Here is a 26,803-nt window from a genome sequence, read left to right on the forward strand (position 1 = left end):
GCTCTGATTTAGGTGAGGAAATACAAAATGCGTGTAGCTAGAGCACTGAATACCACACTTGACTGAGGTACTTACTCTTCAGGGGACAGAGAGATTTCATTATTGGGCGATCAAGTGGAAGTAACGCTGCGAAAGTTTAGTTGGGTATGAAATATCTACTCTTACTCATTTCTAAACTGTTAGCCAAATGAAAGATAACAGTGGTTTTTTCCCATGTGGTTTTTAAAGCAGCCAGGCTCAGTCTCTGCTTTGGAGCAAACTGGGGGTGTTTTTGTCTACAGCGAATGGCAGATGCAAATACATTTTGAAGGCAATTAGGCAAACAGAGTATTTTTATTTTTGCTTACAATGAACTGCAAGCACAAAATTGTTAGGACAAGGTTGAAGGTTATTTGCTAAGATTATATGCCACATGTCATTAATCTCTTACCCACTATTTTTTCTTTTATTAGCAGAATTTTAAATTTCCAGGAGAACTGTACAGAGCTCCAAGGGGACAGATTACAAGGCTGAAAATCCTTATCACTGGTGGCTGTATCTGCAGAATATGCAGCATTAACTAAGGGGTTCTGGCTGTTCAGCTGCTCTCAGGTAACCTGCAGCTCTCTGCCAGAGTCCCAGCTACAGCAGCTACCCTGGAACATTACAGATCAGCACATCCAGGAGAAGGGTATGACTGTCATAAAGCCGTTTCCTCTTGCTGTTCTTTAACAGCATCACTCTGTAATGATAACAAATGACATAAATCTGCCAAATAGGTCTGCTGGGAACAACAGGCACATAATTTCCCCAGTGGAAAGGAACATATTAAACGTTGCTCCACTTCCTGTACCCCCAGCTGCTGGCGGGTGGTTGCTGATCAAACTGGTGAGCTGCTCCTTCACCCTGCTCCACGGCCTCGTGTCCCTGCCAGCCGTTCCCCCTCTGAAGCTGCCCAAACTGCAGAACATACCCGGGTGAGACCGACCCGTCCAGACACACACAACGGGGCTCGGCGTGGCGTCTGCGCTGGCAGGGACCGGTTGGTCTGAGCGCGTCTGAAGGCGAGCAGATCTCAGAGCTGTGTGTGATGGAGGATGGGGAGCGGGTGGGGAGAGGGAGGCAGCGTACGACCGTCCTCCGCCAGTTCAATGGGGGGCTCAGGTGGAGCGCCGAGGGGTTCGCGTGATCTTGTTACCGAGTATTTATGGCATAGCTGCACAAGCGCTGCAGGAAGGTGGTGGAGAAAGGGGCTTGCTCTGCAGCATCTGATACCTGTTCAGTAATTACTTTCTAAAGAGAACTTTATGATGTCACGCAAGTTGGAAGCCATAATTTTGCTGTCAACCTCATCCTCACTGTGTCTTTTCTCCGGAAAAAGTAGAGTGAACCTTCACTGCAAAAGAGATCTCAGTTTTAATTCATCATCACCGTTATAATAAAAGAGGCAGTTTTAAGGTGAGAATAGCATATAGACAAGATGGTAATTATTGCTCTTAAGCTTTTCTGGAGGAGAAGGCAAGAGGAGAATTTCCATTAACATGTAAAATAAGTACAGGAGAAGGTGACAGTAAATGTTTCCAGCATGCTACTTCTCCATGACCAAAAGACACCCGCCTGATCCCAACATACAACTATCATGTGATTAAAAATTTGAGATCTCATGAACATATAAAATATTGTGAATAGCAAGTACTTGATTCAAATGCATAATTAATACCTTCACTCAGCTTTACATTGAAATGCAAGATCAACAAGGCATGTATCTGAGATGCATACTGGAGTTTTTGCACCAAAGCACTGTATTAGTAAACTATGCTGATAACTTGTCTCATTTTTAGGCAGTTGGCTGTAGAGGAGAAAGAAGTTTGAAGCTGTCTATTTGAAATTTTGGGGGGAGCTCTATAATTGTCTTTTTTTCTTTTTTCTTTCTTTTTTTCAATAAGTTAGTGAGTTAAAAAACTTCAACCCCAAGATCCAGGCACATCCATTATTTTAACAATTAACTTTTACTCACCACAAACCTATTTGGTACGTAAAAACATTAAAAGGTTGCACGCTGACAGTGGTCATAAAGTGTAGAAAATTCTGTGCTTGCTGATTAAGTATCTAGTGTAACCATAACCATATGCTTCACCAGAAACCCACCCTGCTTGTGACTCGTGTGCAGTCCCTGCTGAGAACTTGAGTGGATTCAGAAAAGACAAGGTACAAAGCTTCTGTAGGTTCAACTGCAAATTATGCATTTATATTATACCCAGTGCTTGCACACAAACACCACTGCTTTTGGAGGTTTTCCACTTTTAATGTACTAATTCGGTAAAATACTGAGAGTACTGCTTAATCTTAAGCCTGTAATAAATACAGTTCTATATTGGACCCAAACTCTTATGTTTTGATAGTTTTAGCTATCTTAATTTCTGCTTTTGAAAGAACATTAATCCAGTTCACTTTTTTTTTTTTCTTAATGTGTATGCCAGAATTCAACTGTTCTATTTCAGCTTGGTAGCAGTGAGTTGTTTTTTTTTCTAACTGATCATGACAGCTAAATGTCAGCTTCGTTTGTGTCTTAGCTCAAAATACAAAGAGAAGAATATACAAAAAGGAAACTTTTTTTCGCAATGAATTTTTTGCTGTGTGCCTTATGCCAAACAGTTTTGATTCTGCATGTTACAGTCTAAAAGCCATACTGATATATATATTTCTAATTAAATTATTTTCAATATTTTGCATCTGGTGCAGAGAAAACACTGCTATTAAAAAAAGTGTTTAAAAAAAAAAAAAATCCCTGCAACTTTGTTGAAATGTAATTCCATCAAGAGAAAACCACAATGTTTTTATATAACATTTTGGATATATTTTGTGTCAAAACATGTTCACCAGTCAAACTAGTGATATCTAAAACCAATACATTATTGTGACTTCTAAAATAAAAAAATCAGAACAAAACTAAATTTATTATAGCTCCGTCTTCATTAAACACCATGTGTTGGTGGCTTAAGCACAACAAAACTCTAATATTCTTCAAAAGTGTCTACTAAATATAATAAAAAGAATAAGAGAACAATTAACATTTAGTCTGTTACACTAAAAAACTGGATGTACGTTTTCTATTGCCTGTTAGCTTTACCTAAGCCTTTTCAACAACTACAAAAAGAAAATGAAAATATAATTCATTGTTCAAAGTCAAAAACATTCAAATCAGTTGATACAACATTACAGTACAGTCAACTAACATCATTCAGGGTCTCCTTTTCTCGTGTTGAGTCCTCAGACCAGTGTTACAAAACTAGTTCAATGCAGTTTCAAAACTGTATGTTAGCTTTGCAAGATACTGTACTCTACTGATGGCTTCAAAGGAATGGGGTTGTGCTACTTTTGCATCACAGGGTAACCCCAGCCTCTCATTAATTTTATTCAGCACTGTAGTTAGAACAGCATTAAGTTTAGCACAATAACTAAAAAAAGGAAGAAAAAAAAAAAAGAAAAACTGGGAGCTAGGTGAAGCTGCCATTTGTGTCAAACAATTGCGATACGCTATACTAAAAAATTCTGAAATATCCACCTGTCCTCACCACTCTGCCACAAGCTAGCAAAGTCAAAAATACAAAAGTCTTCAACTTCTCGTTTTTGCAGAATAAAGCAAAAAAGTCTTTGTGCTCCTTACTACCAGAAGCAAAATATCCTCTGAGTTACCACATGTAATAGCTTCTGGATGTGTCGACTTGGGTTGGCTTGGTCTCTGCAGAACCATCCTTGTCCTTTTCACTGTCACCTTCCCAGAGATTTATAAGTGGAGGATAGAGCTCATTCAGCGGGATTGAAGAGGTCTTTTGCATATATTTTTTCAAGGAATGGTGGTAGTTTTTTCTCTTAAATCTTTTTGCAATGTAAACAGAAATGGAGGCAAGACTAATAACGGCAAACATTGATCCCATTACTGCTGCAAGAGCAGTGCTGGTTTCTTGATCTGAAATATCTAGCGCAAAAGCTGCATTTTTTGTTGTAACATTAACGCAGGACTTCTGTGTTTGCTGATGGATGTTTGACACAGTTAGACACACTTCATAATCTGTAGATGGTTGTAAATGCGTGAGGTTATATTCGTGTACATCAACGGGGACCCGAGCAGTGTATGTAATGTGAGGGTTGTCAATCTTCATAGTAGCTGATGACCATTTTAAATTGGAAGTCATGACATTGGAGTTAACCTTCCAAGAAACTAAAATGGAATGCGATTCGGCTTGCTTGACATAGATTTTCAGAACCTGGGCACCATCCAGAAGCGTTCCATTCACCCGGATAGTAGCGACCCTCGTGTCAGCTCCTTCTATGTTTTGAGCAACACAAGTGTACCTCCCCGAGTCTTCGATCTGAATGTTAGAGATTTCCAAGGTACCTTCGCTACTCAGCTTGTATTTGTCAGAGAGACTTTCAACAGTTACTTTATTTCCGAGAGGAGTGACCCAGTAAATTTCTGGCTCGGGTTCTGCCATGGCCCGACAATCTAAAAACACCGTCATGCCGATGTCCAAGTTTAAGTGATTTGGAAAGGTCTCATGCGAGATCATGGGAAGACATTGTTCGTTTGAATCCTGTATTAGCACCTCCTTCACCTGCTGTCCTCTGTACTCGGGAGGCATCGCGCAAAACATGGACAGAGGTTCCATGAAACGGATGTTGGTTTTGTTTGAGTTGATCCAGTGGATGACACAGTCACACCTGAGCGGGTTACTGTGGATACTGATCTCACGCAGGTTTGGGAGGGATTCCACTGTTTTTTGGTAGACGGCATTCAAGGCATTGTTGTTCAGCATCAGGCTCTCCAGGGCAGGAACGTTGCGAAATGCCAAACGATGTATGTAAGACAGCTTTGGGTTGTTGGTGGCTTCAAGCTTTGTAAGTTCAGGCAGGTTGTCCAGCGCGTACCTATCAACAGAAACGAGTTCTCCCATATTATTGATTCCAAGCTCTTTCAATCTGAGCATGTTTTTAAAATCACCTTCTTGAATTTTATGAATTGGGTTCTTGTTGAGATCCAGAAATTTTAGATTGGGAACCTTCTCAAGTGCCAGCTGAGGGACTTTTACCAATTTGTTGTCATAGAAGGAAAGGCTTTCAAGACTATCCAAGCCTACCAAGGCATTGCCAGGGATGTCTGTGAGATACATACCTGCCAAAACCAGACTCCTTAAATTGGAGAGTGGTTTGAAGTTCATATCTAGTATTCCAATCACTGGATTTTCTCCGATCATCAGAATCTCCAAGTTAGGAGTAGAATCAAACCAACGGCTGTCAATAACCTTTAATTTGTTGGAATTGAGATGTAGTCTTAAAAGATTCTTCAGGCCAGAGAATGCATTTGCAGAAATGCTGCTGATCTGATTATGATTTATATATAACTCCTGAAGATTGCAAAGGTCTTGCAAGCAGTAGTCAGTCATCTCCGTTATCTGGTTCTCCTCCAGGTGCAATGTCGTTAGCTGAGTAAGATTTGAGAGCCCCACGTCTTTGATACTCGTGAAGTTATTTTGTGAAAAATCTAATTCTGTTAAATTAAACAACTGTTGGAGTTCATCTGTGGTCTTTGCGATATTGTTGCTTTGTAACAGAAGGACTTGAGTGTCACTGGAAAGATTGCTGGGGATTTTTGTTAAACGAAGGTCATTGCAGTCAACTGTTGTGGCTTCCCTGTATGTTGACTGTGGTGTAAACCATGGCCTGATTTCACATACACAAAGCTGTGGACATTCATTACTCTGTACGGAAGACTCAGTTAGTGAATTCATTAACAATTCTAGCACCAACTGGCAAACAGTTAAAAGCAACCTAATCTTAGCCATGCTGGTCAGCTAGTGAGTTCAGCTCTCCAGCCCCTTAAAATAACAAGAAATTGAGCGTGTAATTTGTTGTCAGGAAGAAAATGTAAAGCTTAAAATTTAGGATGAAAGGCTTGGTCATCCAGAAGATGAAAGACAATTTTCTATGGTTAGAGCAGACAAGAAGTGGTCTGAAGACTCTCAGCTGCTCCTCTGTGTTCCAGGATCTTCTGCAAATCGGTGCTTGAAGATGTTCCTGAAAACAGATAAGGATATATGTTATGCTCATCCCATATTCACTTCATATATTCTTTGATTTCTTCATCCTTTAAAGAGAAGTATCTGAAGACAGTTTTAAGTAAATTAACATTCGATCTCTTAGGAAAATTTGTAGTTAGTAAAGTGTGTAGGTTTTGGAACTCTGATGGTTCTCAAGTGAATATAACAAAACATGTAACCGTCTGAAAATGAAACTTTCAGATATCTTTCAGTTTTACTATGCAGTATTTGTTTGAACGGCTTGGGAAGTGCTAAGGGTCTAGGATACGGCTGTGGGTACGGCTAGGTCCCAAATGAGCGTTCAGAACGTGATCCCAGTTATGGTTCAGGCTGCCATCGCAATCCCAATGTCTTCCATTTCAAGTATAGGGAATTACGGGATAGGAAGATGTTGTTTTATAAGTTTCAAGCCAAATGCATAAGAACTTTGCCAAAATTCATCAAAGTTAATCAAATCAGTTCCAGATAACAGTTTAGACTTAATCCAGCTAAGCACCAAACAGTAACACTAAATATAATTAAATGAATGCACTGCCCTTATTTTAGCTGCTCGTACTGCATTGTGTGTCATGTGTGGATTATTTACCCCAATTCCAATGCAGTGTATAAACCACGATTCGTATCTCTTTTAGCCTGAAGTTACTCATCAAAGAGCATGTTTAAATTAACCCGATAGTGTCCAGCGTACATCAGAAAACCTGTTGTGAGTCTAAGCATATATTCAAGGAGACGACTAAGCTCTTGATAAAATCCCTGTCATTCTTTGTGGAAAAAGTAAACTGCAAGAAACAGTTTGTTGTATGCAAACCTGTCTCTTTCTTGGGCTGTAAAAAGCATGGATACAATTATGAGCTTTTCTTCTGTATGTGCAACGACGCAGCGTGATGTCTGCATTGTTAAATGCAACCACCGCTTAACTGCCAGCTCAGAAGCGTGCGTTGCTTTCGGTGATGCTGGATGAACCGTTTTTCTCCCCCTGGTGATCGTGGTGGTGGTTGAATTAAATACAAAGGATACCCGAGCAAGGCATGCAACAAATCTGAATAATGATTTGTAAATCAGACCTCTCAGAATTTGAGGTGATGCTCTGTATCTCGTGCTATAGTGACTGCAGTTGATGGTTCCAGATGAGGTTTTGGCTTTTTTTTCCTTTTTTTTTTTTGTAACTGAAATAATCAAATTGTGCTATATCTGAGAGTATGTAGCACGGGTAGACTAATAGTAGAAATAAAGAAATGGCTTTGATTAGGTTCTGATTTTTAATAAAAGCTAACAAAAGATGCTGCTATATAAAATAATAGAACTAAATACAACTTTTAAAAATAGTTCTAGTCATCTAGATAATGGCGACAGGCACGACATTTATAATACAATTTTATTCCAAAATCTGGTCAGCGTATTAAATAATGACACCATATTAATTTCAGATTATTATATACTATAAGCAGTACACACCAAAGAGCATTTTTCTGTTGGCATGCTGTTACTTGTTCTGTGGACGTAAGCTGGAGGAAGGGAAGCAGGAATGTTAGCTGGAAAGCATTTGACCCTGTTGAGTTAGTTATCAGAAAATCTAAGATTTCAATTAGGGATGAGAAGACCACACTGGAGGGGGGGAAAGGCACATGTAGAACAAGCGTTCCTTATCAAATAACTTCCAACCGATCCAAAAACTGAGTAAGACACTAACTGCATTTAAAAAATAATCCTATCAACACTGTAAAAGTAAGAATCTCTATTATTACTGTAGAGCGACGAGGAAGCTGATGTAAACGGAGTCATTCTGGCTACAGTTACCCTGCAGTCACCACTCCAGGAGGTGACACTGCTCCAAGCGCGCGTTCCTTCAAAGCCTGTCCCATCGCTTTGCTCGAGGTGGATGAGCAGAAGGCAGCCCGTGCCTCCTAAAGCTCTAGTCCTGCTGATGCGTTAGCGCTGATTTAACTCTGCTGTAGTTACAAGAATCATGTAATACTTCAAAAATGAAACTGCCCGAAAAAGATTTCAAAGCTGCTTTTAAAATGTGGGAACACATCCACATTTAAAAAAAAATAAATTAATTGGAACCTTTCTTTGTTGAATATTTATATCCTCTTACTTTCACGTTGCATTTATTGTTCCTCCGTGGTAGGAAGGCATTTCTGGTTTCACTGAACAGACTTTTGGGGTTTTGATCACTGCAGACGTACGATTTTACAAGTTACCAGTGACATTTCTCTTCTCTAGTTATTTTCTACTGCCAATGGATTTAATTCTCTTTAACTGGAAAACGTTCTTTAGAAATGACCTGCACATTATTGTCTCCAATCTCCTCCAGCCCAGGGCAGCATGGATGAGGCTATAAATGAAAAGGCAGTGCAATCAAAAAGTAAATTCTGCTCAGCTCTGCATGCCCCGGTCCCTTTTAATGCTGTGCTTTGTGGATGGCGGTCAAGAGGCCGCAGCGTAAGGGAAAAGCCGCATCATGGACTTCTGCTGTACCTGCTGCTTGTGCTGTAAAGCCCCATCCATCGCTCTGGGAAACTAAAAATTCCGCACTAATCAGTGAAAAAGTGCACTACGAGTTTTAGATGTAACTAAATAGCAACGACTGCTTTTGTGCCGTGGCTTATATATGCTGTGTGTGACCATCCTGACCCTCCCGTGTGCGAGAGCACCCGTCACTCCGCCCCCCGAGGTCCCGGCTTCCAGGGCTCCCCGGCACAGCGGGTGCCTGGGGGCGCTCCTGTCTCACTGCAATGCCCGAGGGATCTAAGGAGCACGACGGCTTCGGCTGGGGAGTATGGCTGCTGAATGTTAGGTTCCTCTCCGTTCCCGAGATCAGAATTATAATCACAACTTTCCGAATGAAAACTAGACACGATGCGTACGTAGGCAATCGCGTTTATTTGGCGGGTGAGCTGGAGGACAACCGAGCTATGAAAACGCCGTCTCTGACGGTGTGTGGTTCAAACTAACCACTAAGGAATAATCACGAAGGCAAGGCGGATGGACCAGGCACGGCTCCTGGGAAAGCGTCAGTGTTCCCAACTCCCACTGAAATCAGCGAGGCCGAGTTAAATCAGTGCGTGGTCGTTAGCTGCCAGACACCTCGGTGCTCTGCCTAGTGAGAACCTTTTTGTATGAAGTTACTGCGGGCTTTCTTCTTTGCTTGCCTTTAAACAAATACAGCACCTCCCAGCAGCCGAATGCAGTACAAGCCAGTGAGAAGTCGGGATCAGTTCAGAACATTTTAGCTTTTTTCATTTTTCTGAAAATAATATTTAATGGGGGTCTTGTGATCTGTGGCACTCTTTTTAACTGTGTGTTAAAAATTGTATTTCTGTTTACAGTACTGGGTGAAGAAACTTCCCCTAAACATTAAGGGAGCGTTGGCAGTGGTGGAAGCTGCGGGCTGCCCTCGCCTTGTGACCTGGGTCCTGGAGAAGCTGGGCAGCAGCTCTGGGCTTTGGGCATCAGCTTCCAGCATTTTGTGCCTTCCCTAGTTCAGTAAAATCCTATTTCCTAGTGCACCAAACCACAACAGTCATTACAGGTGTTAACTTGATATCAGCAGAAATACCGCTTAATTTTATGGGGGAGAGATGGAGGGAATTATTTTGCCAGGGGCTAAATAAATACATTTTCCATAGCACCTCTCAGTACCCAGTGCATTAAGAAACCACGTTTTAGTCAGTAGGCAAATCCACAGCTGCTCGCTGGGCTATCAGCTTGTTCGTGTTTCTTGCAGACAGAAAAAGCAAGCATCGTTCCTGTGCCTTCCTTCTTGGAAACGCAGTGGGGAGAATCCAAATACCCGTCTGTGCATCGCTTCCCTTTCTGGCTAGGTTCTGCAAACTGTTTAATATTGAGAAGTTGTTTGGCCAAAGAAATCATATTGGTAGGGAAATGGGGGGCATTGGTTCTGGAGCAGAAGGTCCTTTATTTCAGATTTACTGCCAGGTGGGAAGAGGTGTGTGCTGGCAGCCCCCAGCCCTGCTGGTGGCTGCTAGAGGTTGTCCGGGTGTTCAGGAGATCCAAAAAATAGCAGGGTTCAGTCCACAGTGCAGTAAATGGAATAGACGGAGGAACAATCCCAAAAGAAACCGTTCACAAGTGTTCATAGTAAACTTCCCAGCTACAGAAATTGATGTTAAATATTTTTTCTTGGTTGCAGGAAGACAAAGCGTTGTCACTTCCGTGGCAGCTGTATTAGTGGTCACTATTAAAAACTGCTGAAAAAAGAAATGTAGTTTGCAGGGGGATGGTTGGATGTCTGTCCTGAAACAGCAATACTGCCACAGAAAAACTTTACCCTCTTCATGGTCAAGTGGTTCACTCTTGCAGAGTTTCTTTTATATGGCAGGTAGCATCAGCACAGATCTTAGTTGGCAGCCATATATGCCAAACGTGCTTGGGTAAAAGTCTAAGGGATCACATACGGGAAGAAAACTACCTCAGGCTAAGACAAGAAGTTTATTTTGCACTTGCTGTGAGCCAGAAGCACGTACTGATCCACAGCACCTCCCCGCTTCTCCACGGTGCCATTCTCGTGTGTTGAACCGAAGTAACGTAGGCAGCCTTTTGGAAACCCAGGCAGCCTTTTGGAAACCCGTCCGTTGTGCTGTTCTGTTAGTGACCTGTGCAGCTGCCTTGTTTCCCCTCCTCGCTGCCAGTGAAGCTCCTACGTACGGGTACGTGCCCCCACTAAGCGGTTACGCAGTAAGCCCAACACAGAACATCGCCTGGAGCGTTGGGTTACCATCATCGGGTCTTACCCCAGGCAAGAGCGTCAGCGACCTTGTGTACATCCTAGAGAAGGAGGCTGGACTTGGGGTTAATGGCGGGGACATTTACAGCTAACCTGCTGAAAGAGCTCCTCTCCCGAGAATCAAATTTACGAGTGCAGTCCTGTCTATCTAGAAAAACACTGAGGAATCGTGTCTGATAGCAAGCCTTTTATATTAAAGTTTTTAAAGTCTCAGATGTCGTCAGGAAATGAGATACTTACAAGATGGAATTGTATAAAACACAGGAAAGTCAAGCTAGAATGGTGCAAGTCGGTTAAAAAAGTATACCAGAATCTGAAAATCTGAGTTTGTTATTAAAAGCAGAGACATAAACAAGGGATTATAGAACATGTAATAATGGTATGAAAGCTTCAAAACACATCTTCAGGGATTTGTAATATTTAAGGTTTTGTTGTGTTATTTTTTTTTTCCTGCAAGTAATGCCTTGCTTTTAAAATTGTATCTTTCTCTTTTTTGTCTGTTCACACATTCCATCAAAATAAAGTCAGTGTTTAATTTTAGGGAGAGCTCTGGGGAAGCAGGGAAAGCTCTGATGAGAAAGCGATTTGCTGTATTTCAGAAGACAACCTCAGCATGCTTTATCTGTGCTCTTTTGAAAAATGCTAGTCTTATCTCCATGGAAGAAATGCAAAGAGCATCCTCTTCATAATACTTGCACTGCAGAAACAACATACTAAATCTGACATCTTTAAAATTTGTAATTTATTGTGGGTTTATTTTTAAGACTTGCATCTGAAACAATGTTTTTCATTAAAATATTGAAGTAAATTTGTAGGAGAGAGAGATTCTTTTCATTCATACACTGATCCTGAGTACAGGCAGACGGATACGTTGCAGGGAGTACAGCTACTGTATTCTGATGGCCCATCAAATCAGCCATGGAATTGCAGCCCTGCTCCTGTCATCTGTGTGAAAATCTCTTGCAAATTACCACTAATAAGTCACATTAGAAACATCAGAAATAATAAGTGCTTCCAAACAATGGGTTGTCAAATTATATAGTCTGTTTGTTTGTTCTTCAGGAAAGAGAAACTCATAAAAGTATTTAAAAGCCTTGAAAAGCAAGATATGTTTGTTCAGTAGTAATATTCTTGCACCGGAAACTCAACTTGCTATCTAATTTCTTGCTATGTTTATTTTCATAAGAAAATGTTTATTTTCATCAGAAAATAGATAAATCTTGAGGAAATGTAGGCTGTTCTCTTACTGCCCGTGCCTCTAGTTTTCATCTCCTCCCACACAGGGTCTGCTCGTATTCAATACGAAGGCAGTAGTAAAGCTTTTATTTCATTCACTGGAGAAGAACCATGTTCCTGGTTATCAGCCTCGTTCTACGTATTTACCCGATCAAATTATTTCAGCAGATTGGCTTTCCTGACAACCAACCACATAATTTCCACCGTTGGGTGAAAAGCCAACACCACGAGACTTTCCTTGTTGCTCTTCGCACTGCAGAGCCAAGTACCCGGAGCAACCGAAGGAGCAAGGGGCCTGCCCCAATCCTGCCCTCACCCTGAGGGGTGCTGAGCGGTTGGGGCGGCTTCACAGAGATGGCAAATCTCTGCTACCCCTGAGCGCACCTGAACATTTACTTGCCAACAGAGCTCAAAGAGACCAGGCTTGATGAGGGACAGAGCGCTATGGAGATTTGTTCATTTCCAACTGCACTTGCTGTAATGTATTCATATCCCTCTGTATATTTTAAATGCTAGGGAGAATTTAAACCTAATTGGTTTTAGGTTGTAGAGTGTCAAAAATTTACGGAGCATAACTAATTTTGGAAGACCTGTTCCAACTATTTTTTGCGTTTAGTGTTTCTGCTGGCTAAAGAATGAAAGAAGACAAATATTAGAGAAATATGACTGAGTCTTCTAATTAAGGAACAGAAAAGGGCAGAATTCGGTCTTGGCACGCTCCAAATCTCTGATCCGAGTGGAAGGATCCGAACGGCTTGTTACTTGTGGGTCTACCTGCTTCCCGGGTACTAGGAGGCAGGGACTATCAAAGCCGGTACAGTCCAAATCAAAATTTCAACAACCAAAACCAACAACCACCAAAACAAACCCCAATTAGCTCTAAAAGAAGAACAGGGGAATTAGGAGACGGGGCTGGGTTTTGGAGTAGAATTTCTGGTTTGTTTTTTTGACTACTCTGAGAGGCGAGGCAGCTTTGCTAGGGAAGTGTTAATAATGATAAAATAAGGAGCACATAAGAAATATTTTTAACCACGAGAAATATGGATGCCAGAACTCCATGGTATTTTCACCAAGCAACAGAAAATCCTCTTCCCCTCTTTTTGCTGACTGGCTTTCTGGCAGCGTGATTACTTCCTACCCAGTTCTAGATCAAACTCCGGCTTTATGAGTCATTCGGGAACCCCGCAGACGGGAAGACCCCAGCCTGTAAGCAGTTGTTACTACAGTACGTGATGCCAGAAAACGTTTTGCTAGAAATGGGAGTCGATAAATAAAATCTGAATTGCATCAGTATCTAAGTACGTATTTTTAAAACTAACATATAACAGCGCTGGCTGTAGGAAGTGCGTAAGACGTATTATGAAAAGTGTGTATGTGTGTGTGCATGCGTGTGAGTACACGTGTACAGAATAACCAAGCCACATCCAGCTTCAGTCCTGCATCCTCAAGCAAGAAAAAATAAGAGGGTCAATTCCTTTTGCTGGTCCTTGTTGCTACTTTGGTAATTCTGTTTCCCGTGGCTGCACTATGTATTTAGTTTTCAATTATAAGTGATTAAGTATTAATCTATATTTTATTATTAGTCTACATCTATATCTACTCATATTATACGTGTAGTGCGCTTAACGGACATCAGCCCCTAGAATAAAATAGACTTGTATTGATTTTTTCCAGGAGTTATGTGCTTGCAAGATCAAATTCTTTACTTCTGAGCTATATTTACATATAATTGCTAATAAAACCATCTATCAAATTGCCTGATACGGAGACCCCTTATTGTTCACTCAAGAGTGAGAACAGACTAGTAACAACATAACTACATTTATCATGGGAGGTGCTGAGAGATCTAACATAGAGGCTGTTAGCACCAAGACAAAGGTTTGGAACTCAACCAAGCTGAGATGGGATAGAAGTAATTCCATTAAGTGCTCATAGATTTGTTTTGGTAGGTGTCTGAGGTAAGATTTTACTCTCATCTATGAAAAAAGTTATTTTCTCTCCAGTCAGATAGCTGTATTAAATGACCCTCTCCTGCCACTGCCAGCGCTTTTCAGTGGGTTTCTACGTCAAGTTTTCTCATTTTTCTGAGGGCCTGCTACTTCCTCCATTCACAACTGATAACATCAGTTATGCCGTAGTGAGAAAATACACATTTTACGGGGCATGCGTTTTCCATCATTATTTCATTTCACGAGTATTAAAAAAAGTATTGCTTGAAGCGTAGAGCAGGTCATCGACCGCGCCATCGGAAAGCCACGTCTCAGTCAACCGAGACTGGACAAAATGTCAATAGCCTGTATTTAGCTGTTTCTTTTGTTCTGAACTATCACCTACATTTTGAGACTTTGTTTTATGCAGAGATCAGATCATGATTCTTGCTTTGAGGAGTTCACGAGATGGATATATATATGAATAATATATTTGTATGTTTAAGAATAGACCTATAAATTGTTCCGTTAGCTTTAGTCCTCGGTCTTGTCATTGCCAAGTCAGCAGTTCTTCCACAGATGGGTTTATTTCATAACTGCCTGCAAAACTGCTGCACATTGCAGAAAACAGAAGTTACTTCTCTCAAAAGTTTAAGTTATCGAACCTTTATAGATAAATCTTAACCTAATTAAGGCGATTTATCCAGGCGCAGTAATGTTTAATTTTTATATACTAGACTTCTTTCACTTTGAAGGGACAAAAAGTTAAAGGAAAACATACCTGCCAACTAATTTATAAAGAACATCCATCTGTTTTTGCTCAGTGCCTCATACTACGGTGAATTAATTGTGAAGACCTGCTCCGAAGGTCTTTTTTCTTTTCCAGCTACTTTGCTTAACTGTTGTTCGTCTATAAGGTAATAGAAGTTATTTTTGTAATGCATTTACAATTCACTGCAGTGTCTATTGTGAGTGGTGGATCTCTGTAACTGTCAATATTTACTCTATTTCTGTTAGAGTGATGGATCATTTGTAATTTAAAAATTTAGCAAGGCCAATCAGTAGCTCATCTGCATCCCAGTAATTATATGCAGCACATTAGCAAGGTATGCATTTGCTAGGTATTTTTGGACTTGTTTAATCAAATAAATGAAATGATGCATGAAAAAAGAGAATATGCAGGATTCATTATAACAATGACAAACATCTCTACGTTACAAAAAGGACAATCCAAGCTCTGATTTTTTTTTTTTAAACTGCTAGCCTACCAAATTTTGGACAAACTCAGTAATCGTCCCAAATAACATTTGTTTATCCGTAGTTACTTCATCTTTGATTCTTCGCCATGTTGTGGACCAATCCTTGAAAAATACAGGAAAACAGAGCTTTGTCCAGAAGGAGCAGGCCATAACCAAGTGTAAGAGTCGTGGCTGCCCGGGGGTGTTCTGGACCCGCCGCTACGCTGTGCGGCACGAGCTGTGCTGCTTCGGTCGCCAGTTCGCACGGAGTTCGTGGGAAGCTAGTTGTACGTAACGATAAACTCCTAAGATTGTATTCTGCTAATGACTTTCAAGCTACACTGACTGCGCAAAAGTAGTTATAACAAGCGACTCGGAGGAGCATACAATGCGGGTTCTCAAGGCCAGGCTGGATGGGGCTGTGATAAAAGCAGTTTAGTGGAAGTGTCCCTGCCTAGGGCAGGGGTTTGGAAATAGGTGGTCTTTAAGGCCCCTTCCATCCCAAACCCTTCTGTGATTCTGTTCTGCATACTGAACTCCAGAAAGAGAAGAGGAACATTTGCCTTGAAGTGGAGCAGGCGGTCTCAGCAGGGGGACGTACGGAGGCACAACCTGGGCCCCTTTGGGACCTCCTGCCGGTGGTCGCTGGTGGGCAGATCCTGCCCAAGTCCCGCTGCTGGGGCATCACGGCGCAAGGAGCCCAGCCTGCCCTACCAGGGCTTTGCTCCCTTGGGGCAGGAAGGGCCCTCCCCATGCAACTGCCTGCGCCCATCCCTTGCCCCACGGGACATGGCAGGACGTGGCGAGGGCTGTCCCCACCGCGGGGCCGAGCCAAGCACTGCATCGGCCAGAAGGACGCACTGCCCTTTGCCTCGAGGGAGGCTTGGCTGCAAAAAAAGAAAAAGGCTGGGATTCCTGCCCTAATCACAGTCAACAGGTGCAGAAATGCTGCAGTCACCAGAGTTTAACTTAAATACCTGGAAATGAGATGCTGACAATCTCTGAAATTCCTAAATAAAACATGCAAGTACTCTTTGCCTCCAGTATCAAACGGGCCACTTCAGTTTGTGAAGCGGCCAGGGAAAATCCTGTCCTGCAGTACTACAAAGGACTCGAGGTCAACACTTGGTGACAATTACGTAGCAAGATCATCGTACCAAAGAAAATCAGAGAAAGAGCTGTTTCTGTTTCTCTATGGTACTTAGAGAACTTAGGTGCATTCTCAGTACAGCATCCTTTTAAGTATTTCAAAATTTATTTACAAGTGCTTTGCCTTGTCTCTGAGCAATAATCATAGTAAAAATAAACAAAACCCAACCAAATCGGGTATCTACCCCATCTTGCATACTTGATATTTAGAAACTGTATGCCAAGTAAAAATTATTCCCATTGCTTTGGGAATTCAGTCAACTGGAAGGTCAAGAAAAGGCAGGCTTATATCACCAAATTAAAATCTTCTGAATTAGAAGGTGAAGTTACAAGAACATTTAACCTTTTGCAGTACAATTTAGGAGCAGACACTAATTCTCTTCCCATTGATGCCAAAGACTTCTGCTGTCTTTAAGAGGAAGAGAATTAGGCCAACACAAAATAGGCCAATCCAGTATTTTTCTTCAGTGCCACATGGATAAAAATGAAAGATGACATCCAAACTGGAAAACAAAATTTAAATAAAGTTGCAGGGTTTTAAGGAGCAATGAATAAGAGGATGTAGTTGGGAGGAACTTGCATCTAGGTGCCTCCTAGAACTGTCTGGAGGCACGTCCTGTTACTGGCCTCATGAAGTCCATTAGTGGAGGGCTTAAATATTCTCAGCTGCACGAAAAGAAACCAGGAAATCAGGCTAATTCCAGTCCATGCTCAGCAGGCTGTTTCCTACCAAAGTAGCCCTCTGCTCTCTCTTCTCAGAGTTTAAGCACTCGCTCTTAGGGAAGCAAGATTATTTAATGGTTTGATCGCATACTGACAAAAGCCGTTTCTAAGCCAGCCTCGTGTTTTCCTTTACTCTCACCCATCTCCTTCACCTAACAAGGTACGTGTTAGCTGTAGGCAAAGATAACGGGAACGTTGTTCCACCAGGCGGCTGGCGCCCACCCGGCCCCGCTGCTCCCCAGGTTCTGTCCAGCCCTTGCTAAGGTACAGGTTGGTTGTAGGAAAAACTTGTGTCTTGTAGAAAAAATCTTGTGTCTGCCACAGCACTTAAGGCCTGACCCCGCTGATTACCTAACCTCCTCCTGCAGGACGGCATTCCCAGCTGGGCAAAGAGGAGAATTTGCTGTTGTCAGCCTGAACTGTGGGCTCACCCCGAGCTGCGGTATTACACAGAGATAGGGGGCGAATGGACTTAGGCGCTTCCAAAAACTTTATGTAGGTTTTCTTTGGTTCTATGTCTACAAAATGTCTGCCAGAAAAAAATCTTGAGCTTGGAGGGATGAAGTATCACACGTGTATTGTTCATGTAGCTATGGTAACCTACAAATGCCACCAGTGTTTCCATTTCATACACAAATGAGGGGACAGCTGTGGAGACCACATGTCTGCCAGTGGAATAATATATGTGAACTAGGATGGCTTGGCCAGAAAATTACAACTCATTTATATTAATCAGGGCTTCAAAGAACAGTCATCTCTGTAGATATAAAGTCCACAGGAAAAGCGTGATTTTTATTTCTGAAAGTGTTGGGCTCTCCAGTAAACACTTCCATCATCTTGCTACTTTGCTAGTTTATAGAAGGGCACTGGTTGTTAACAGCATTTTCAGCTTTATTTTTTTTTTAAATGGCACTTAACTTCTTTCTTTGGTTTTGTCTTTTTCTGATGCCTGATCCTAGCCTGGGCCCGACACAAAGCCCAGCCTGGGACCAGGCTTCACCTGGGAAAGCAGCAGCGCCAAAACAGGCAGAAATAACCTGGCTCAAAGCTCTAACCTGCCCACCGAAGTGAAAAACCCTTTCTTTACTCATTGATATCTTCAACAGAAATAAAAGCTCCATAACAATTCATATAGGATATTTTTTTTTAATTCAAAAATGCTTGTTTAAATTAACCTGGAATTTATATCATCCCTAACATCAAGGCCACCACCAACTACAGAAGAAATTCAGCGGACTCAACACCACAAACAAACTGCATTTTCGGCAGCTCCCGACCCCGGGGAGCTGCAGTACCCACGCTGCTTGGCGGGGCCGTGATTCGCTCAAGGTGCTTCCAGCATCCCTACCGAAACCAAGCGCTCGCTCCTAGCCGCCGGCTGCCTTGGCGGCAGCAGCCTGCTGGCAGACGGATGCAGCAGGAATACGGCACGCCGATTAGCAAAAGTTTTCCTTGGCTTCTGCAGGGCTGCGATACCGGGGCGAAGTCGAACAAAGGCTGCAGCATCACCTCCCTCGCGTGCCGCCCAGAAGCGGCGTCGCGCATCTCGGGGGCAGCCAGCATCCGTCCCCAGCGCCTCGTCAGGTGCCCGGGCACCAGGTTATTAATTGCGGCAGGGCGAGGAAGGCTTTGCTGGGTGAATATTTACGCGGCCACCTTTTCCCCGAGCCGGGGCCGAGGCACCTCTGGCACCCGGGGCCCCGCCGCGCAGACCCGAGCCGAACTTTCTTGCTGCCAAGTTTGGGTGCTCCCAGCAGGAGCGCAGCCCCGTTAATTAAAAAATAACGATGAGGATTTCATAGTTAAAAGGCTAAAGGCTCGTTAGCGCTATGAGCTACGGGAGTTGATAGAAATACCGGTCTTCTCCCATAACCAGGGATGTTTCTGGGGTCTGCCCGAGGCTGCCGGGACACCCGGGGGCCGTGCGCGCCCCGGCGGCTCAGGACCAGGTGCGCAGCGCCGCAGGGACGAGCGGCCCCGGAGGAGCCCGGCCCGGGGAGGGCGGCCCCCGCTCACACTGCGCCTTTATGCCGGGCTCTGAGGGGCTATTGTTGCACCGGAGCCTCCTCGCCTTTTCAACCCCCCTGCGGCTGAATGGGCGAGGCGAGACATCTGCCGGGATACGCTCCCATTCGCATGCAAATCAGCGGGGGAAAAAAATAATAATAATAATAAAAAATAGGAAAAAAAAAAATATGAAAAAAAACTTTCCCCCGCGGGGATGCACCGGGAGAGCGGCGGCCCCCGTACGGGGGCCGCCGCTCTCCCGGTGCATCCCCGCGGGGGTCGCAGCGCTCCCGGTGCATCCCCGCGTCCCCTCTCCGCCCGTCCCCTCCCGGTGCCGCACCGGCACTTACCGGCGGCCGGTGTGGCGCTGCCCGCGCAGCCGCTCCATGCAGCGGCGGGGGAAGCGGCCGAGGGCTGCGGGAGGAGGAGGAGGAGGAGGAGGAGGCGGCGCTGCCCGCCGGTGAGCGGTGACCGCCCGGAGGGACCCCCCCGGAGCCGCCCGCTGCCCGCCGCCGCCGCCCGCACTGTGCCGCCGCCGCCGGCGCGCACCTGGGTAGGGGCCGGCGGTCACATGACGCGCTGCGCCACCATTGGCTGAGCAGCCTGAGGGGGGCGGGGCGATGCTTGGACACGCCCTCTTTGCCGCTTAGCCACGCCCTTCTTCCTCACGGCCACGCCCCCTCCATCCGGGACACGCCCCCTCTGTTCAGGCCCCGCCCCCCTTGTTCGGGCCCCGCCCCTTTCTGTGCTCGCCCTCCCTGAGGGGAGGCTGAGGGGAGGCAGCCCCCGGGCACCCCGCTGGGGCTGGGGGGGGGACAGGGGCCCCCCGGGGTGCCTCCAGCCTCTCCGTATGGGCCTGTAGGGCAGGACGCTGAAATGGGAAGGGGCCTTCAGGGGCCAAAGCCTCCCCCTGCCCGGCCACCTCAGGGAGAACTGACCGTTAACGCGCCTTGCTAGGGGCGTTGTCCAGGTGCCCCTGGAACACTGTCACACACGTCGGGTATCGGCTGCCTCGCTGCGAAGCCCGCTCTACCCTCCAGTAAACAAATTTTGCCTGATGTCCAGCCTGAGCCTCCCCCCGTGCAGCTTTGTGCCCTTCCCCACCTGTCCTGGCCGGCTCCTGCCCCTGTTCCCCCTCCTCAGGAGGTGCAGGGGCGAGGGGCTCGCCTCGTGGCCTTCCCTTCTCCCGAGGAGACAGCCCGAGTGCCCGCAGCCTGTCCCCGCAGGCCAGGCCTTCTGCCCTCCACCAGAATTTCTGCCCTCCTCCGGGCGCCCTCAGGGACCTTCGCGTCCCTCTGGGATCACGCAGCCAGAGCGGCAGGCGGGGCCGCGGCAAGGCCAAACAGAGCGGGGGGCTCAGAGGGTCGGCTCTGCTGAGCGGGCAGCAGTGCGGGGTGCGACGGGCCCCAAAGCGCACGCTGCGCCCGCGGCTGCCAGGGCACGCTGCCGGCACCGGCACCCTCTGTCCGTCCGTCCGTCCGCGTGCGCTGGGCTTCTGCAGTCACTTCTGAAGGAGCTCTCAGGAAAGCCTAACAACGCAGCTGACCTCATTTTTTTCCTACAGCCCAAGCCTCCCCTGTTAGCACGGTTACAGCCAGGTGCTCCCCTGTAGTTGCAGCTGGGCGAGCGCGGCTTTCTCCCCTCGGTGTGGGCTCCTGGTGCTACTTAATTCATCGGTAGGTCTCGGAGCGACCAGCTGCTGCAAGAAGGTCACAACGTTCTCGTTCCCTTTCTGGCTGCGTTGGAAGTTCTTCATGAGCTGCAGAAGATGTGGTGCCCAGGTAGGCCGACTGCAGGCTGCCTGGGCTGCCCTGACAAGAGAAGTGCCGCTGTCCTTAGCAGCTGGGGAGGGCTGCCAGGGAACCCCCGCCTCCCCTCCCATCCCTGCTTTATCTGTTTTACCACCCTCATTAAACGTGGCACACAGGTTGAAGGTGCAATGCTGAAGTGGCGCGTGCTGTGCCGGCCTCTGTGGGTTAAAATGTTGCCAACAAGCGTCACGTCTGAATTTCTGCCCTCTGCGGGGAAGGAAACCTTCACCCACGGGGACGTGGCCGCGCAGCGCTGCCGGAGCGGTGACTTGTGCGGCAGCAGCTCCCGGCGCCCCGGGGCTCAGCGCAGCCCGTTTCCAGTCGAGGCACTGAGGGACAGGGAACGCTTTCCTGCAGGTAGGTGAAGCGGTATTACTTACTGAAATCACACTCATGCATCCTCTGTGGCTGCTTGAGTAAGAGACGGATGAATTAGGTAGGAGAAAAATGGGATACCGCGTCAGCTCCAGGAGCGGTTGGAGCCTGGCATCCGAGGCTTCAAGCTGTCCCTGTAAGCCTTTGGGCGGCTTCGCTTCCCATTCACGCGTGTTTTTCTGTTTTGTCTCTTGTTTCGGTTGCCTCAGTATGGAATTACCAACCTGTACTTTTCTGTGTCTCCTTTTCCGTGGCTGCCCTCGGTGTGCAGAGGCCCCGGTCCCTGGGTTTGCCCTCGGCCACGCAGGGCAGAGCAGGCTCACGCCAAGCCGTGTGTCCACAGCCGCGCAGAGCATCTCCTGCCTGAAACCACGCTTGGTTCTCGGCAGTGCTGGGCTAGACAGAGTTTCAGGGGGGCTCGATGCCAGAGGCCAACTGATGCTTTAGTGGCATTATACAAGCCAGCTTTTCTTCATACCCTTAAACCTCTATTTCTTATTTCTTTTTGTTATGCATTTAGCTAGCTGGAGGAAGACCGTGGTGGGCGGGTGTTCTATTGCCTCGCCCCACATGCGCTTTATTAACGTAAGGTAATGGGAATTCTGCACACCTCAGCAGCCCGAACACTTCCATTGACACAACCCCCAACAACTAACTGGGAGGGTTTCACCCTCGGTCCCTCCCCGTCGTGGTCCTGCTGGCAGCGCCGGCTGGGTGGCAAGGCGGTGCTGTCCAGGCAAGCTGCCCTCCATGCCTCTCCTGGAGCCGCTGGAAATGCTGCCCTGGTACCTTCCCAGGAAATTACCTCAAAACCAGTTAAACAATTTATAGTGAGGAAGACTTAAAATGAGTTTAAAAATAAGTTAAATGTGTAGCAAATGTGGTCTTTAATTAATGCCCTAGATCTCCTCTCAAGGCAACGATTTCTTTTTTTCTGAAAGCCCCAAAGGTCGTTTGGGTGACATTAAAAGTGAAGTTTTTCATGTGCAAGGAAATTGAATTTTCGAAGGAACTCGTAAACGTCCCCAGGAAGCCGCGTTGCCTCCCGCAGCGCTGTGTTCCCCGCAGTCCAGGAGCGACTTCGCCCGTCTCTCCTGGTTACTGGCATAGAGGTACTGCCATGGCTGGTGCTTGTGGGGAAATACCCTGTGTTGTGTTGTGAATTGTTTCCGTTCTCCTCTGTTTCGGGGCAGGGAATGTATTTTCCCTTTCTGTGTAGATCTGTCCCTGCATGCGGCGTTAGCTGCACGCCGTCACGCAGCTTCTCGCAGCAATGGCTCTTGCCCCACACCCAGCCCCGACGCGGCCGTGTTCCTCCTGGCCTTTTAACAAGGATGCGTGTTTGGGGCAATGGGTGTGCTCTGTGTTCCACGCCCGCTAGCGGTGCCATTGACGAGGAGGCTTGCCTGGGTGCTGGGGAGCGCTGCCGAACCCTTCTGTATGACAACCCCAGGGGAGAAGCGAAGGCTTGCAAGCAGCTTGCTAGGACAGGACAGGCGCTTTCCGTATTTGATTTCATGAGCAGCTGAGCACTTGCCGGTCGTTGCAGGCGACGCTGTCGCTGTTCCAGGCGTCTGCTGTTTTAAATTACACGCACAACAGGCCCCCGTCTCTGCCAAGAGTGCGAAATGATCACAAATAAACTTTTACACCGCAGCTTACGCCTTCAAGCTGCCAGGCAGGGGGGGATGGCTGCAGCATCCCTGCCTCGGTGCGGCTCCCCTGCGGGACAGCTGGCACCGGCCTCACCTCCTGCCCGGGGCAGGGACAGGAGCGTGGCCTTGGGGACCCACGGGGGACACCTCACCGCCCCCCCAGAGCCGCTGGCGCCGGGTGCAATTATCCTGTAACAGCACAAGCTGCATGCCAAGCTTCAGCAGGGGTCCTGCGGAGTTTGTCCTGTTCGAGGGCTGCTCGTTAGGAGCTGAATCCTAATCCCCGTCTTTGACCCCAGAGGCTTGTTCTGTGGTGCCGCTGGGAGAATTCTGGGAGTGCTGCAAAACGTCATGGTTTTGTAGGATAACGACTGGTAGTTCGTGTTGTTTTAAAATTCGTGCTTCTAGAATGACACTGTGCTAAGAAATGCCAGCTTCATTTTTTTTTTTTTGAAAAAAAAAAAGTTTGATTTCTTCTGGTTGCCTAGAAAAGCTTAAAAGGCATAAACCCAATGGACCTAAAGCCTATACAGCAAGCAAAAAGGAAACAAAACGGCAGCCACTAAAATCTTGCAGTCTGATGTCTTCATTTCTAGACAGTTTTCACAACATTTAAAATGTTGTAATGATAATAACGTTGAGATGGGAATTAAATAAAAACTGGGTACTTCTCCCCAACACTCCTGCCCAAGTGGCCTTAAAAATGACCACGGGAAAAAAGGAGATTTCCACCACCTGGGCTGAGCATTGTCCATTCCAATTGCCCCCTTCTAACCTTGTCCCTTTCCATGCCTTTTGGCTTCATCCCCTTCTTCTTCCACTCTCTGCACGTCATCTCGAGCAGCTTTCCTGGTCCGCCTCCAGAGGTGGGGTAAAGTGAGGGATGTTTGGTGCCCTCGCCGTGTTCACCGCCCCTTGCACGAGCACCTCTGTGCCGGCAGCTCCGGGGCACGGTTTGTGTCTGCGCGGTGTGTGGTGGGCGCCGGGTCTTTAACCCATTGGAAGGGTCTGGGCAGCGCACTTCGGACAGTAACAAAGCAATCCGGCTCTCGGCGACCTGCCGCGCGTGTCACTGCGTTTTTTCTCTGCAGCAGACATCCTGGCATTAAGCTGCTTAACCTCCTGAGTGTATGCATAATCCGTTACCCCGAACTATGCTGTGGGACTCTAACACGTCTTCCTGTAAAGGAGTATAATTATGAAAGAAAAGGGACTTGCTGCCGGGCAGGTGAGGATCTGTTGCCCTGTGATCCAGCAGTAATAGCTCCTAGCCCGTGTGAGATTGAAGTAAGTCTGTAAAAATAGCACCGGTTAGCTGGAAGTTTTGGGAGGGAGGTGATCATTGCTGAGGACTCCTTTGTGAGTTAAGTAGAGAAGGAGGCATTGCAATTTGCATCTTGTGCCAACAGGTTTCTTCACTCAGCTGGCACTTCTTGTTCGCAAGGCGAAACACCGCTAGGTTTTCTTTTCACCTGCTTTTTTAGATGCTGTGCATTTATTTTCAAACCGGCACGAGCGTGCTGGAGTTGTTCTGAAAGGTACCGGAGCTGCACATGCAAATTGCCAGTGAGCAACTGGGTAAGCCAATGACCAATTACAGCCATAACTGGTGATTTGCATAATGCACTCCCAATTACGCATGCAGATATAATAATTGCGTGCACAAATGGTGTAAGTGATTGCAGGTGCAAAAGTGTGTCTGCAGTCACGTGGGGGGGACTACAAACCCCAGCTCCGTGCGAGCAGCGGTTGCACCAGTCACCATGGCGCTGGCACACAAAACCCGAGAATTAAGGTCTTTGTTTTGACCTGGAGGCACCATTTTACCTGCTGGTTGCAATTGCATTTTTCCGAGGAAATAAACCAGCTCCTCAATGGCACCAGTTCTTGGGGCTCCCCCTTCCTTTCTCGGGCAGGCGCGTGCCTCTGGGTGGCTTTGTGTAGGCGGTTCTGTAACGAGGAGCTAGAACGGCACCAGGCAGTGTTTTTAAAGCAGGTCAGTCACTTCGCACACGATTCCATCTCACTTCTCTAATGTATTATTAATTGTGAAGCTTTTTCCTTTCGGTTGATGTATCTTTTCCCAGATGAACTGCTGCGTGAATGTTTCATGAGGAGGGACTCGAAGCTCATTTCATCATTTTGCTAGGAACCCCCCCCCAAGCTTCTTAGAAAGCCAGAGCGCCTTAAAGAAAATCGGGGAGTTTAATTGCGAGCCGGGCATTTGTATTTACTCCGCGGGTAAAAGTGGCAACACGCAGAGCGCGAATCCCGTTTCCGCTGGGTTCCCGGCACGTGCTAACAGAGGACCAGCCATGAAAGCTTTCCTCTGCATCTCCTGGCACAAGGCACGGCTCCCCGTATTCGGCCAGCAGCCTCCCTGCTGGAGGCCGGGCGCAGCCGGGCTCCGCGAGGCTGGCCTCCGCTGGCCCTCGGAGCGGCGAGCTGCGGGGTGCCGGCTGGCCAGGAGGACGGCTCTCACTGCTTCTTACTGCTCAGAAGGAGGAATGGCGTATAGGACTTTGCAGTTCTTACTTCCTTCCTCAGCAGGAAGGCTGGACACGTGTAGACACGCTGCTTTTTGTTTAGGTTTTGTTGGCAAGATGCGGTCAGTCGTGGAGGTGCGGCTTCCCGCGAAGGCAGGCTGTGGTTCGGAGGTAGGGAAGGTCGCTCACGTTTCTTGCGTGTATAAAGGAAGAGCGCTCCTGGGAGGGCATGGGCAAAGGTGCTGCGGTCGCATGGCGGTGGAAAAGCTGCTCAGGAGGGCTGTAGGAAGGAGCGAGGCCCGGCCGCGCTGCGTGCCTCGCGCCGTTCCCACACCACAAGCCGCGCTCTGGGGCGCGCCGACAGCCCGAGCCTCGGGGAGGTGGGTCCCGGGGTGACCGCCGGGGTGCGAGTACAGAGCCCGAGAACTGTACTTCGCACGGCTTAGCCTGAACTGCAGCTCTGCTAATGCTAAGATAAATATAATTTAAATTCAGTTTGACCTTAAGTGGCAGCTGCGACGAAGCGTGGCGCGTCTGAGGCCTGGACACAATCACTGGGCGTTGCTAAACGCCGCGCGTCAGCCGCGACCTTTGCATCGCGCTGAAGCCAGAAGGAGCTCCCTGGTCCCAACTTGTGAACTGTAGTTCACCCCACTGGAAAGCGACTTCAGAAGCTATTACAGTCACAGAGAATATTTTAAAGGGTGCAGAAGCTATGAGCGAAATATTTATTTTACACACTTGTCTGCATTTAATCCATAAATCTGTCTGCTATGATAGTGTTTTACTGGTGTAGATGAGGCAAGTAAGCTGAGATCATAGCCGACGTCCTATAAGGCTTTACAGAAAATCATTGCTTTTTAATCCCTTTATCCCTGTTATTTCCTACCACTGTGGAAATCCAGCGGCAGGGGAAGCTGGCACGGTGTAGGACAGACGCGAGGCACGTAGCGCTAAGCAGGCAGAAATCCTTCTGTGCGTAACGCCCCCAACACGCTACAAATGTCGATGTTCGTGCCATGTGTCCTACATAAATAAAAATAGCGTATCGATACTCGGCGGAGCACTGCACGTCTTTGGGCTAACCTCTCTGTATGAGCCCTCTTGGTATCGGCGATTAACACAACTGCAGCAGGCAGAGCTGCGGGCCGGGCTGCCTCCTGCCGAGCAGGTACCGCTCGGCGCACCGGGGTGAAGGGAGCTGTGCTGCTCCCTGCGCGGCACCCGACCCCGAGCCCTTCCTTTTGATTCCCGCGTTATTTTTTTCCCTGCCTAAGCATGGGGAACGTGCTCAGACAGCAGAGTTGAGCCCGAATGTGCGGAGGGCGTCTGGACATTGCAGGTGCACAACTGCTTCCCTGCCCTTCC

At 46.8% G+C, this 26,803-nt stretch overlaps 1 protein-coding gene across 1 annotated transcript; it reads right to left on the bottom strand.

The window, feature by feature from the left end:
• Window positions 1-314: 314 nt before the first annotated feature.
• On the bottom strand, window positions 315-19,648 carry LRRN1 (leucine rich repeat neuronal 1). Its single transcript, XM_067002948.1, has 2 exons — window positions 19,459-19,648; window positions 315-6,054 (listed from the first exon to the last, which is right to left on the bottom strand). The coding sequence occupies exon 2, from the start codon at window positions 5,820-5,822 to the stop codon at window positions 3,672-3,674; it is 2,151 nt and encodes a 716-aa protein (XP_066859049.1). The 5' UTR covers window positions 5,823-6,054; window positions 19,459-19,648; the 3' UTR covers window positions 315-3,671.
• Window positions 19,649-26,803: the final 7,155 nt, after the last annotated feature.

Source organism: Anser cygnoides, chromosome 10 (assembly GCF_040182565.1).
Source record: "Anser cygnoides isolate HZ-2024a breed goose chromosome 10, Taihu_goose_T2T_genome, whole genome shotgun sequence".
NCBI lineage: Eukaryota > Metazoa > Chordata > Aves > Anseriformes > Anatidae > Anser > Anser cygnoides.

Bases quoted from the DNA above. Each gene is read 5' to 3' on its own strand.
- LRRN1 (XM_067002948.1), bottom strand. From the start codon at position 5,822: ATGGCTAAGATTAGGTTGCTTTTAACTGTTTGCCAGTTGGTGCTAGAA.